At 39.6% G+C, this 15306-nt stretch overlaps 1 protein-coding gene across 1 annotated transcript; it reads left to right on the forward strand.

Annotated features, from left to right (window-relative positions):
• Positions 1 to 3047: 3047 nt before the first annotated feature.
• On the forward strand, positions 3048 to 4124 carry CCR4 (C-C motif chemokine receptor 4; the record flags this gene model as incomplete). Its single annotated transcript, XM_084282624.1, has 1 exon — positions 3048 to 4124. One exon carries the CDS (start codon positions 3048 to 3050, stop codon positions 4122 to 4124), a length of 1077 nt encoding a protein of 358 aa, XP_084138750.1.
• Positions 4125 to 15306: the final 11182 nt, after the last annotated feature.

Below are 15306 nucleotides of genomic sequence, written 5' to 3' on the forward strand. Positions count from 1 at the left end.
AAAGCATTGCAGCTAAAACTAAGGAAGGGCGATACCTACAGAGCAATGAGGTGTTTTTTCCTGAAAAGCATATGCTTAAAAGGAGGTTTCATGTCACTGTTACTGCGGACAAATGGCTTAACTTATGCCCCTTGTGTAACAACATGTCAAAGAGATTAATGAGGCCCTGCAGGGACAAAAGAGCAGCAAGAGGAACAGCTTCTAGTTTCTGTGAACAGAGCTGATGAAACTGGTATCATAGTGTTGCCTGCTCATCTGATGTCCACATCTTTAAAGAACTGTCAGCAAACTGAAGAGAAGACATACATGATCTGCAGAGCAATAACCTGGTGATCTCACAATGACCTATTTAAAACTCTCCACAAATGCATTTTTGAAAGATGACTGAGAAGCTACTTCCCATATGAGTTTTTTATTCTGGCGAACAAGAAACCAGTAGATCCCACAGTTCACATTGTCTTCACATCAAGCTTTTCTGGAGGAAACAATTCAGCCAAATACAAGCTAGTGGGCAGAGTAACAATGTCAGAGGCATATAGGATAGCAGCAAATAGCAAAACTGAGCATAAAGCTATATCTGTGTTCAGAATGACACAGGAGATTGATCTAGAAGATATATCTTATCTCCTGTTTAGGATCTATTATTTTCCCTCCCTCCTACTCATCTCCTGTAATTTTTTTGTTTGTACTTCTCAAAGTGACTCTTCAGTTTCTCCTGCTAACAAGCAAGCAGCCTCCCCTGTCAAGAAATGGTTTTTACTTCTGCTTGGCCAGCCTCTTTTAGGACACAGGGGAGAGCAGCATTTGCCAGCTGCAAGCATAGCTGTTCTGCCAGAGGAATTCAAAACCATCCCATTTGACCAGCACATCCTCTGTGATCATCCCCCTTCCCTGGTTCCCCAGAAAGACAGACATGTCTCAGCATCTTCTCAGGAGAAATTTGTAGAAACTGATAGGCTTCCTGCTGTGATAAAAACCATGAGGAAACCCCCAGCCCTTACACCACACACACCCTACATCTTACACATCCGACATCCTACATCTTATTTGATAGTTTTTGAGAGTTTAACCATTAGCACCATTTGCATCAGGTCATTAGTAGTTTTGCCATATATAAAACCATATATAAAACGGGAGACATCAAGCAAAAAGGCATTGTGAATTTGCATGCCCTCATTTCTTTTCTTAGCAAGATAAGCAGGGGTTAGGAAAATCAAAAAATAAATAAAATGAGAGTTCCCTACACTAAATCTATACAGCTCTTTATTACCACAGTTACATGGTATAACTGGCAAAATCAGTTATCCCACATAGAGGGACTAGAAACACATCTTCCACACACCCATCAAGTGCATCCCTCTTCCCTGCTCACTGTAGATGATCCTTTAATTATTTTTTCTGAGTTTGAGATGCATTTTACAACCCATGAGAAAGAGCAGTTTCTGTTGAATGAGAGCTACTTATTGACATCTGCTTTTAACAATTTTGGGTAAGATGAAGGGGCTTTAACTCAGCAATCAGGCTCTCACTGGGAACTTTGTATTTCCTTACACACCATAAGACACTTTTAATTTCTTTTCTACATTTAAAGGAACTTTTCTGGTGAGCACTAGGGAGAGAAACACTTGTGATACGATCTGTAAGGAAGTACACAGCTTCCGTTGACAGACACAGCTACCTTGTGACATCTGCTTTTTGCAGCTGCTGGGTATCGCAGTGTAGGCAGCATCTCACTGACGGAGTTACCTGGCCACAAGCAAGTGATTCCACTCCACTAGAACCAAGACTCTTCCTCACATCATTTGAGAAGAAAAGGAGAGAAAAGGTAACATTTATAAAATTTAGTTTTAGAAAGAGTTGTCTATGTTATATGCTCATCACGTATGTGACTGTAATGCTTTTTCATTTATCTTTTGCTGCCACTCAGGTCATTTTTACAGCAATTTTCAGAAATTCTGAATCAACAGGATTAATAATCAGGATTGAGTGTCTGTGCATTATTTGAGTATTTGTTTTCAGTTTTAAATGCTCAAGTAGAATAGCCATGTGGAATGTAGATTAGATGCAGGTGCGACTAGGTGCTAGTGTTGCAGAGCTGTCATCTCTAGGACATTGGTGTTGAACAGTTCTGTCCGTGTGACTCGTAATTCAGATTAAATTCCTCTTTGTGTATAACAGAACAGAACTGTAGACAGGGAAGTTGTGACTGAGATTACACACAGTAGGGTTCAGGTTAACGATAGTCAATACTTGCTGCATTGTAGTAGCACTATAGTCTGAAGATAAATAGAGCAATGATACTCACTTTTCCTCTACTTCCCATTCATAAAAATAAAGACAAAGGGGAAAGACATAACAGAAGCTTGAAAAAATTCTAGTAAATTAGGCTTAGAAATGACACTTGCTGTGATGTGAAAAACATATAATACATCAACAGTGTATTTGTATTGCATCCATTATGTGATCTGGTCAACCTCAAAGTAACATCACTTAAAACTCTTTATCTATTAGAAAAGAACATACATATAATGACAAATTCATGTTATTCACTTTACCACTGAAGACAGCACTTACTGAAAATTGATGTCACCTTTCACTGTCTTCTTTCAGTGATGTTTGCCTGAGTGAAAAGATGGGTAAAATCCTGAACTCCTATGAACAGTGGCTTCACTTTTTCCTTTACACCACACAGGATTATCCCTCTCTGATTTGAGATATATAGTCTGTTATCTTTCATCCCTATTTGCTTTCCTCTCTGCAGTTTGAATAGTGTTCAGTCTGACACGTCTGATTTGCACCATGTTGGAAGGACTGAGCACATGCATGCCAAGGACAGTACTTTACAAGTGTGCATATAAGCATCCCATATTATTTGAATATTGTTTGATACTCTGTAATGAGAAGTGCATTGGAACTGCAAGTCAGTCTTTGTGTGTTGCAGTCTTTCCAACATGATTCAGGCTTGTGGAGTAACCACATGGTCATCATGAAGAGAAAGTCACTGACATTTTTATATTCTTTCATTCTCAGGAATCTGGGAAAAAAATATGAGTTCTTCAAGTACAGAGTCCTTTGAAGTTGACACCTCAACCTTATATGACTATTACGATAATTATAATGATGCCCCAAAACCATGCAGTAAGGAAAGTGTCAAGAGGTTTGCAGCCTCCTTCCTACCTGTTCTATATACCCTAGTATTCCTGGTTGGGCTAATGGGAAACATTCTGGTCATAGTGGTCCTCTTCAAATACAAGAGACTGAAGAGCATGACTGATGTGTACCTGCTAAATCTCGCCGTCTCAGATTTGCTCTTTGTTTTTTCCCTGCCGTTCTGGTCTTATTTTGCGATAGACCAATGGGTTTTTGGAACTCCCTGGTGTAAAATCATTTCATGGATCTATCTGGTTGGGTTTTACAGTGGGATATTTTTTATTATGCTTATGAGCATAGACAGATACCTGGCAATTGTTCGTGCAGTATTTTCCTTGAAAGCAAGAACTACTTTCCATGGCCTGATTACCAGTGTTATTGTGTGGCTGGTGGCTCTTTCAGCCTCAGTTCCAGAACTTGTATTTAGAGAATCTTTCCATGAGCAAAATTATACTACCTGCAAGCACAGATATCCAGGAAATTTTACAACATGGAAACTCTTTTCCACTTTGGAAATCAATGTTTTAGGGCTTCTAATCCCTTTCATAGTTATGGCATTTTGCTACTCCATGATCATCAAAACATTAGTCCACTGTAGAAATGAGAAAAAGAATAAGGCTGTGAGGATGATCTTTGCTGTCATGATCGTATTTTTCTTCTTCTGGACTCCTTACAATATTGTAATTTTCTTACAATTCCTGGAACTTATTGGAGTCATTAGAGACTGTCAAGCAAGCAGGAATCTAGACTATGCATTCCAGATAACGGAAATCTTCGGCCTTTTTCACTGTTGCCTCAACCCAGTCATCTATTTCCTCATGGGAGAAAAATTTAAGAAGTACCTGAAGATGCTCTTTAAGAACTGGTGGTTGCCTGGAGATATTTGCAAGTGGTGTGGACTTCACATCAGTTACCACACCGAGTCTACCAGTTCATTCCACACACAATCTACTGGGGATCAGGATGCGCTTTAATGCATTTCAGACCAACTGTTGAACTCACCAGAAAGTAAACTGACAAAAACAGGAACTTTGAAAAGCTAAGCAAATGCACAAGCATTTAATAAGCTAGTGCCTGATAATAAACTTACTTGAGCTTTGATTTCTGCCTCTTAGATTTTCTGAATATTATGACAGAAGCTGTCCTAGATATGAAACCTAGGAGATGGACATGCAAGTTTTACCTGATGCGATTATAAATCACTGCTCAGATTTCACAGCAGCCTCGGCTCAGTGCAAGTACTGTGCTCTGCTTCTTGCTTTTCACCAGCATCAAGACAGAGGTTGGCCTGCATGGAGGTGTGAAGGAGAGAATTCCTCATCATCAGGAAGCGCACTTGGAAAATATCTTTGAAGGATAAGGACAGTTATTACCATATTTTTTACTCTACCGCTGATCTGTGTAGGACTTGTTTGGTCAGACTCTTAGTGGCCACTGTTATACATTTCATCCCAGGGAGAGGATACACCTTCTGTCACTTTAAAAAAAAAAAAAAGGACACAAAATGCACTATTTCTGTGCACAAAGAAAGGAAGCCAATGCATTACACTGTGCTATAAATATAGCTATGTTTTCTCTCAGGTATCCGAGTTCTATATATACCTACATTTAGCTGTATATATATAGGTATTTTGAATTACTTTATCACCATACTTCAGGATGGCAATTCTTATTTTTTTTTATTAACATTAAAAATGTTCAGATTTTTTTTGAATAAAAGTGTGGTTTTTTTAATTTGTTTTTCAGCATGTGTGAGTATATTTGAAATACCTTGATTATAAGTATCTTTTTAAGTGAATGTTCTTCATTCCAAAAATACCTACCTCCAAGACACAATTTTCATTCACTGTGTATGTATCTGGCAAAACAAAATAAAGAGAGGCAGTGTAGGAAAAGTCTGCCATAATTTATGGTCTGTCAGGTTTCCCATAAAAACATCTGCCATAAAAAAAATAAATTATGTGAGGATATAATTTAACCACACAGAGAACTGTAGCATTTGGTAACAGAGCAGAAGGCAAAGAGTGCGATACACCAGTAGCCACTCACAGATGTACATGATACTAATCAGATTGGTAACAGGAAGGAAACTCACACAGCATTTAGATTTTGGCACAAAATTTTATTTATTTATTTTTTTTCAAAAGCAAAAATCAGTATTGTGGTAGTAGAAAAAGTAAGAGTTGAAAAAACTACACTGGAAAATATTTCTGATGCATCTTCTTTGCTAAGCAACAACTATTCAAAGACTTGTGTCTTGGTAAGGCCATCAATAACAACACACCCACCCAGCATTCAGATATGGCTACAAATAGCAGACAAAACATTAAAATACATGAGCAAAGAGCTGTAGAAGAAATGTAAAAATATTATAGTGCCTCTGTCCTGATCACCCTAAATTAGAAACATAAATGCAAGTTTACCTTCATGGGAACTCTCTCAGGATACAATAGACAGACTGAAAATAAAAAACAGCACTCTTAAATACTCCTGCACGCACATATCTTTCATAATTCATTTTGGGAATGAGATACCATCAGCAGCTCACTGATGCTGACAGCTCCAAGCAAGGACTCTCATTAATGCATATAATGCTGTGGAAGGCATTACAATACTAAAAAAAAAAAGTATATTCCTTGCCACAAAAAAAAAAATTTAATTCTTACTATTCAACACTTTACAAGTCACTGAGTAAATCACATATGAAAACTGCCTCAAGGGGTGGGTTAACCCCTCTATTACCTATTTTGGAAAGGAAGAGCAAGACAAATTGCAAGTATCAGGTGCTGGAAAGTCTCATAGATGTCACTGAACCCCACAACACATCACTTCCAAGCCAGCATGGCATATCAACCTCACAAACATGACACTGCTGGCACGGGTGTGGTGGTTTTACCGTGCTGGGCAGCTAAACCCCACAACCGCTCTCACCATGATTTGCTGAGCCATTCATGAACCAAGTGCCTAGACTAAATTGGGAGCAAGAGAGTATATCATGTTTTCTTTTGTTGTTGTTGTTGATGTTGTTGTTTTTGTTTTCGTTTTTTTTTTTCTTGGTCCTATTCTGTGACCCTTCTGGTCAATAAGATCAAAGAGACCTTCCAGGTTTATCTTGTAGATAAACCTGGAACTGGCAAGAGACTTGGCTTTCCAGACTAGGTGAATGGCTGCCTGTGCTGGTCCAACAAAAATGATGGTCAGGAAGCAAAAAGCAACCCATAGTAGGCTCTCAGAAAGCACAAGATAAGAAGGGTCTGGAGCTAAGACTGGCACTGAGGAATGGCAACCAGATGGCCAGCAGCTCGTAGGCTGGTCTGGCTCTGGGCACATACTGTGTGGTGGGGGAGGACGCTGTGTCCATTCATGTGTGGAATTAACAGGCCGCACCCAGCAGATGCACAGCATCACTTTAAATTGTGCTAGCGTAAAGCCCTTTTTCCGCATGAAACTCAAAAGCTACTCACTGCTGGGCTTTGTGCCCCACGCCCCATCCACATGTGCTTGCTGCAGAGAGTGCCTAGTGCACGCAGAGCTTCTTCCTGGTGAACATTGCTCTCTCATTTCTCTGCCCATCGAACTTCTTCCAGTCCTCCCAGTAATACTCACAGCTATTTCACAGTTGTGTGAGAATAACCAAGCTGAAAGTTTTGCTTTGGGCAGTTTTCCTGAATCAGGTGCAAGGGGGACCTTACCATTAAGTGGTGGGCACAGGAATCCATAGCCTGGGACTGAGGCTCACCAAAACTGGGTAGTTGTCTCCTCTCCATCACCTGCAACAAACCTTCCTCCCTGCCAGGCACCAACCTGCTGTGGATAATGGCGCTCCTCTTTTGAAAGAGGGCGTTGAAATCTGCCAGTGAGAAAGGATGAGATAATAGTATGAATACAGACAATAATAAAACAGGGATTTTCAAAATGTCATTTGACCAAAGGTGTCATATTAGCTGAACAAGAGTTTCCAAGTGATGAAAGATAGTACATACAGACCTATTGAACCATGAAAGAAAATGGATACATATTTGAGTGAAGCAAAGCTGACTCATTCCTAAACCCACATCTTTACATCAGGGTTCCTCAGAAGGCTACTCAGAGCAACTGAATGGAGGACGTAAAGCTGCCACAAAAGTGCAGATGAGATAAAAAAAAGTCAGCTTCATGACATCAAATATAAATAACAATGAAAAGGTTAAAAAAAAAATCTTGGTAGGTTTGTTTTCATACAACACATAGGTCAGTGCAGTCATTCCCTAAACTTACAACTGAATTACACTTACTAGCTTTTTCTCCTGAGCATGGTTTCATCCCTTTTGATTGTGCAGAACAGGCATCATGGAAGGCTGCTCCTCTCGGTCTGAGAGTCATCCCTGGGAAGAAACTGAGAGATCACTACTCTCCTTCCTACGCTACTGCTGCTTGCCTCTGTTCTAGCAACAGTTCTGGACACCTGCTCTGAAGGACAGTGCAATTCAACAGGCACTACAATGCTCCCCTGCTACCAGGATGCTTCCAGTGATCTAGACTCACACATTTTCCTCCAGGAGCTCATAACAGTTTCCTGTTTTTATCTGGAATTTCTCTCTTAACGTGGCCTGAGACCAGCCTTATCAAGTCCCAGACCTTATGCAAATATTTCAATTTGACTTGATTTACAGTTAGAAATCAAGAGCCATTCAGTAACGTCAGTCAAAATGACCACTGAAATGTTTAAGGGCAATGCCTACAAAGAGCTCAACAGGAAAGTTGACTCCACTACTCCAGCCATGAAATAAGTTTTTAAGTGGAAGACTGGAAATGAATAGTCAATGTGATTGCAATGAGATTCCTTGCATTCATATATCTGATAAAAGCATCCAAAGGTGGTGGTGTACTGATCACATCTGCAGTAATCTTACTGTAACACAGCAATGATATATGCCAGTGTCACTGGCAGTCATAGAGAATCACTCTGGATAGAGCAAGCACTATCAAGTGGGTACACACCAAGTTAGATGCTTCCAGGAAGATTTTCTTCTTCACAGCCGTTCAGAGGCAACATCCATCAGAAAAATAAAGTAAACAAAATCCAGTCTTACAGGACAGTAATCAAGTCAAAGACAACTCTTGCAAAAACGAGGTTCAAAAGAGGAAAAGCCTTTTATCTGTTTCAGACTGGCAAAATCCAGCTCCTTTCCCAACTCCTTGACAGAGCACAGGCACAACTGCCAAATGTTGCTATACTCTTTCCCTTAGAGGAACATAACCCTCCACAGATCCTTCATACACTCAGCTCAAAAGAATGCTGCTCACAAGCCATGCTCACTGTCCCAAATCAAAGGTTTTCTCTTCATTAGTTTCTGGTCCTCCTTTGAATTCTCAGAAATAGTAGCATGTGATATCTCCACTAAAAACCGTAATTCCTTCTCTTATACAACATCGGTCCACTAAAAAAAAAAAAAAAAAGCTGCCATCTTATAGCTAAGGGAACTATGGCACAGAGCAAGAGCTCAGCCATATGAACCCGATGCACATTTTTGACATAATCACAGGGCACACCCAGCTGTCCTTGGTGAGGATTTGCATTTCAGTTCAGTGAAGAAGACTCCAGATCAGAGCTGCCCACACTGTGCCCTTTCTGGTAGCCAAATCTGAGAGGCCCCAGTCAGGAAAGTTCCAGTCTGCTTCCAGGTTGTGTGAGGAGGCCTGTGGGTTAGTATGAAGGGTATCTGGAGGTAAATGGATGAAGATGACGAAGTAATGCTATCTTCCAATACATTATGTTCTTCAGTGGTGTAGAGGGTGTTGTCTGTCTTAAAACACCAGAGAGCAAGGATACTGTTTGAAGATGACTGAAAGAAAAAAAAATACACAGTCTGTGTAAACACAGACCAAGTACATAGTTGATCAATGTATCATACACCTTTAGTTTTTGTGTTGGTGTTTTTGTTTCCAGTCATCTTGGAATGGCTGAAGTTTCTCCATGTTTTAATGTTTCTAAGTAACAGCATGCATTCAGTATGTGCAGCTGCTGAGCTAAATGCTGCAAGCTTTTTATTCTGGGTGCTGCAAAATAAAAACTACTAGGGCACTGAGGATTTTTGGAAATTCCAGGAAGGTCTTTGTTTCCATGCTTTTGCTTTTAACAACTACAGCAAATAATCAAGAATCTGATATGTTTCCACAGATTCAAAACCCTCATAAAAGTCAGTCTCAGTGCCACTAGCATCCTGTAAGACAACAAAGACTGAATGAAGCCCTGCATTACTAGATCCACTCTTTTGCTCAAAAGAGGTCAGGGGAATTTGATCAGCATTTTACAAGAACCTCTGAACAGACAAGTTCAGGATGAGATTTATATACGTGGGATATCTCATTGGAAAGGCAGCTGCACCTCCCTGTAAGAAAAAAGCATATTTGTCTCTTTTGCACTGACTTTGCACTTTGTTAAATATCCCCAGAGAAGTATTATGGTTTGGGGCAGGTAAGAGAGGAGAAGGTTCCTCCCTGACTCTTACCCAGTCTCCATCAAGCACAAATAGAAAGAGCTTTACTAGCTAGTAGTAGCACAAAACCATCTTAATCAAAGCAAACAAAGACCACAACAGATCTCAATACTTGCTCATAACTGGTAAACTGAAATTTGACCACAAGTAAGACCATGACCGCAGACAGAATGACTTGCCTTTTCCGCTACTAAAGTATGTGGGAAAGGTGTAAAGAGCTTGCAGACAAGAAAGAGAGAGGATGGCTTTCCTTGTTTATGCACTTCAGCTCCTTGTTGCTCATTCACAAGGACCAGGAATGAAAAGAAAACAAGGCTGGTTGACTGCAAGGAACAACGTTGCCTGCAGGTCCTGAAGACAAGCCCTGCTGGGAGTTTGCAGAGCACAGGTCTGCCCTAACTTTCAAAATTCCTGTTGGCATTTCTAGAAGAGTAAAACTCATCACATGAAGTGTTAGACAAAAGACTTGCCCTGCTACAGAGAAGGGGCTGAAGAGTTTACAAAACAAAAGAAAAGAAGAAGTTTAGATGTAGGCTGTTTGCTCCTCAGCTCTGCTTCACTGACCTACCCATACACAATTCAGGTCAGTACTCACTTCTTTTCATCAGAAATACTAGGGAATTGCCAACCTCCCCCCTGGGGAAGTTTGCTCCCACTCTTGCTTCTCACATGAACACGTGTGCCACAGCCCACCTCTCCCGCAGTCACACAGAGTTAAAAGTAAATCCATTCACTTCCTTGCCAACTAAAGCTCAAGTTCTCCGCACAGAGTGATCACACAAGTAGGATATCTGGGTTGTGACTACACTAGCAGAACATTTTGCATTTGAAAAGGCAAGTTCACGAAAATCTGAACAATGGAGAATATGGATTTGTGATGGCATTGGTAAAAGAGCAACACCTAAACCAATGCTATTGCTTAGATTTTCTTTCAGCTTCAGAGTCAGACTATTTTAGAACAAGTGCAGCCTATTTTTATCATATTTGAATTTAAGAATTTCATTATTTCTACTCCAATTTCTTATAAAAATTTCCTTCTGATGGAGATAATTTCAACGTTCCTCATGAAAATCATGTAAAAAACTACAGACCCTTACTGACTATCAAAATAGAAATATGTGAATAAAATTAAATTGATCAAACCTCAAATCAGCATTTTTAAAAATCAATTGTTAAATTTCAGTTATTTAACAATTTTGAGTCAGGGCCCAAGAAAGCAAGCTCAGCATTAGATATCAAAACTTCTGCAGAATTTTTCTTCAGGTGTTTGTTGTTGTTGTTGTTTTGTTTGTTTGTTTGTTGTTGTTTGTTTTTTTTTCTTGTAATACCAGGAATTGGTATGTACAGATTGAGGGCAACTACTAATTGGGTTAGAAGGAAAAAAATAAATCACCTTTTCTGTAAGGTAATTCATAATAAAATGCACTGAAGATGTTCTCACAATAAAAAAAAAAAAATCATAATATACGGAATGACTAAACGTGTCTTGGATTTTCAGGACACATGACCGTATCTATGCCCAACACATTAACTGTCATGCCAATAGAAAACATTGGTTATATATGGGCTCTCAGGTTCCTAGAGGGAAAAAAAGTAAAAAGAGTTCTCAAAATGTCAAGTATTTGCACATAATTATTTGTAGAAAACCTGATAGTCCCTAATAATGGAATAAATAGGTAGCCTGTATCAATGTCTATTTTAACAAAGTCTCTGAGCAAAATCTGTCATGTTTTCTAGACCTGCAACCGTAAGATCCCACAAAGTCACTGCTTTAGCAAAAATAAAACAATTTTTTTTAAATGGTCTATGAGAACCTTTACAGCAGAAGCCATATCTCCCTAGTTGGTGCATGGGACAAGCTAGGTGTGTTTACTCCAACACAAGCAGCTGCTGAGGCTCTAGGAGGAGACCTGGCACAGACCCATCAGCTGGTCATGTTGGACAGACACTGGTTGTGCTTAGGAAAAAAAGAAAAACAACAACGCATTACCTGCTGCTTACTAGACAGTGTTTCCACTCCTGTGTCATAACAAGGTACAGACTTAAACCTGGTATAAGTTGCCTAACCAGATCTGTTACTATCCGTCACAGAGCCAGTATGCCCAAAATAGAAAGGAAAGAAAAGGAAAAGGAAAAGGAAAAGGAAAAGGAGAAGGAGAAGGAGAAGGAGAAGGAGAAGGAGAAGGAGAAGGAGAAGGAGAAGGAGAAGGAGAAGGAGAAGGAGAAGGAGAAGGAGAAGGAGAAGGAGAAGGAGAAGGAGAAGGAGAAGGAGAAGGAGAAGGAGAAGGAGAAGGAGAAGGAGAAGGAGAAGGAGAAGGAGAAGGAGAAGGAGAAGGAGAAGGAGAAGGAGAAGGAGAAGGAGAAGGAGAAGGAGAAGGAGAAGGAGAAGGAGAAGAGAAAAACAAACACAAACCATCGCCAACAACAAAGCAAGTTTTTAAGTTTGTTTTCAGCCTTGTCGGAGTTCTCAGTCAACTCAGCTATTACATCTGTAATATATAAATATATATATATATTATATATATAAAATAAAGACTGTGCCCTCCTTTGTAAAACAAAGGCATTTTGCAGATTAAGAGTACTACCATGAAACTAAGTATTTGTTATTGTAGAGAAGAAAATCTGTGTTCATTATTAGATGTCTTGCCTTAAGAATTTCGTCTTTTTCCACTCTTCCACAGAAGATGAAAACAACTTCATAAGGGATGATTCTAAAACAAGCCTTTGTTTTTGAACAATTTCTTCCTTACGTTTCTCAGTCAACAGCCAATTGCTGCTTGAATCATGAAGGTCTGCATACAAAAACCTTACCCCTCTTAGATGTGCCTGCCTGATTTACTTCACATTTTGACATTTGTAGTCAGTAGGGGGTTTCAGCAATTTGCATGAACACACTAAAACAGGTAGCAGGAAAAAAATAAGCACTTCATAAGAATAGGAACGTTCTTTCCAAGTCAAACGATCATCAAATTTTCACATCAAAAGACATACACGCCAACAATGAGTAAGCCCAAAAATCAAATAAATGAAAGAGCACAGACCAAGGTGACAAAAAAAATAGATGATGCTCTTAAATAATCCTGATTGCTATACACCAGCATGCACAGTGTAAATTTTAGAGTTTGGGGGATTTCTTGCAAACCAAGTCATGGCGACTGAGCAGCTTCCTGCTGAATCAGCAGTCAAAACTGAGTCTCTTCCACTGAAATGCCAGCTCAACTTAGTAAGAAAAAAAGACCGCACCTGAAAGTTTCAGGTACTGAAACTTAAAAAGAAATTACTGGCTATGCTCACCTTCAAAAGAGGGTACAAGGCTAGATGGACAATAGTCAAAACCAGTACCACTACACCTATATGAAAAAAAGCACGTTGCTATTAAATGAGAAAAAGAAAACAAAAAAAGAGCTGAGCTCTGTGTATTTTAGGATTAACTTAAGACTGAAGGCCTCAGCCTTGGAGACAAAATTGAGCAAAAATGAGCAAATTCTCATCTGCTGCACTGATGAGGCAGACCCTTGACAAACTCACAACACAGAGAGAGAAGAAATGGTGGAAATCCCTGAATGTTCTTGCATCCACCCTGCAGGACAAGTACAACAGTGTGGTTGCATTCCAAAGACACTTGCTCACTAGAAACTAGAGTAAAACCAAACCAGGCATCACCTAATCACCTAGCCTTATTATTTTGTGAATAACTGAAAATATGTGATGCATATTGAGAACCGACAGGAAAAAAAAAAAAAAAAAGGCATGTTTTCTGCCTTTAATTCCAAGGGTAAAATGTAAAGCAAGATAGTGATAAGCACCTGGGCAGCAAGTACCATCAGAGCTGAGTGTTCACAACCTTAACAGTTGGGCAGGTTTTTTTTTTGTTAGGATTTGGGTATTTTCCCCACCCTGCACATCCAAGCAGGGGGTTTGAATCTTCACCCCAGCTCATGTAAGATTTTCCACTTGTGGCTATGAAAACTACAGAGCTCAGCACCGTTCACCTTCTCCATTTCAGTGAAATGCAATGCCATAGCCTGTAGCTAGTTGGTGGTGGTTGGAGTCACTAAAGAGAAATTTTCTTTCCCCTCTCAGCTTGCTTGGGTTTGGGGAAGACAAAAAAAAAAAAAAAAGAAACCCTAAAAACCACTGCTGTTTTTCTAACAAATTATTGTGCTTTCCCCTCTGTCTTCACAGGGTTTCTTATTCAGATGATGTTTTGGAACCCTTAATATTCTTGTTTGCTTGCGTCTCTGTAATGCTAAAACATCCCCTCCAGCACTATGTGGTACTGTATGTAAAACAGAAACCAGGAACCAGCTGCATATAAATCAGGTACACTACTACAGTAATCTCAATTTATTATCTTTGCACAGACTCTATTCATCAGATATTTTTTTTAAAGTGTCATTTGGGTTATTTCAGCATACTAGCTTCCATACACGTGCATTTCAATTACTGCCACCTTCTATCCAAGTTTCTTTTATTTCCTAGGATAGGTAATCAAGCTTAGGTGGTTTTTTTTGCTATCTTAACTTTTATTGAAAAAAGGGTGGTAGAGGAGTCCAAAATTTGGCTAATACTAAAGCACTGTCTGTTGGTGTCAGACAGTTGGAATTAGAAAGGATCTGTAGAAGTAATACATTTTCTTCAACACCTCTGAGTCAAGACAAATGGACCAGAGAGGCTAGATGTGGACAAGTGGAAAAAATAGCTGCTTCAGCAGATACCAACCAGCAGCACTTTATTTTTTATTTTTTAATTTCAACGTGCACTAGATGGACTAAATGCCTTAAAGCTATGTCTTCAGGTGCTGTAGTGAAAAGACTTGCATTGTTTTAAGGTCAGCTTATGAGGCAGATATTTACACTGGATCAAAGAACCAAAAAAGCAACATAGGAATGCAATGTGGCAGAAGTCACTACTTCAGCAAAGTTTTGCAGGAAATTGTGCTAACCCCCAGCACTTATGTGTTCAGTGCTCAGGTTTTTCATAGCACAGGATCTACCTATTCATGATTAATGTAAACCACATCCTAACACCGAACAGAAAAAAAAAAAAAAAAAAAAAAAGGTAAGCTTGAAAGAAGGTACATAGAGTGTGTGTCCAGGCCTATCTTTATGTAAGAGGCTAAAGTCTTCCAGGGCTTTAGAGTGAGTTATTAATTTCCTCTCCTTCTTATTCTCAACAATTCTGCCACCACTACAGAAGGCCCCTTCACCCATAGTGCAGGAATACATGCAGATCCTGCACAGTCATCATCATCACACACACAACACTAAGCCACTTGCTGTCTCCAAGGCAAGTGCTTTTGAGAGCGCTATTGCAGAATTCCATACTTTTGGCGAATTCTAGAGTAGTGATTCAAAGAGCATTCACTGTGTGTACCTGATGAAGATTTGTAGGACCTGCAAAAAGGCATCTTCATCCAGCTTGCAAACTAATGATGGCTAGGTGCAAGGGGTAGGGATCGCTTCAGGCAACTGAAGACACGTTGAAGGAAATTCTTGGGGTTCCTCTACATTCAAAAGTTCCCTGGTACAGAAGGAAGAACCAGTAAGACACAAGGAAGAAAGAAAGAGGAAACAAAGGAATAATTCCTTATATAAAGCATTAGAGAGATGACTCACAATTGCTAGACATCTCTCCACACTGCTCGGAGCTGTGCTCTGGCCCACAACTGGAGACA

Source organism: Netta rufina (genome assembly GCF_964035555.1).
Source record: "Netta rufina genome assembly, chromosome: 2".
Classification (NCBI taxonomy): domain Eukaryota; kingdom Metazoa; phylum Chordata; class Aves; order Anseriformes; family Anatidae; genus Netta; species Netta rufina.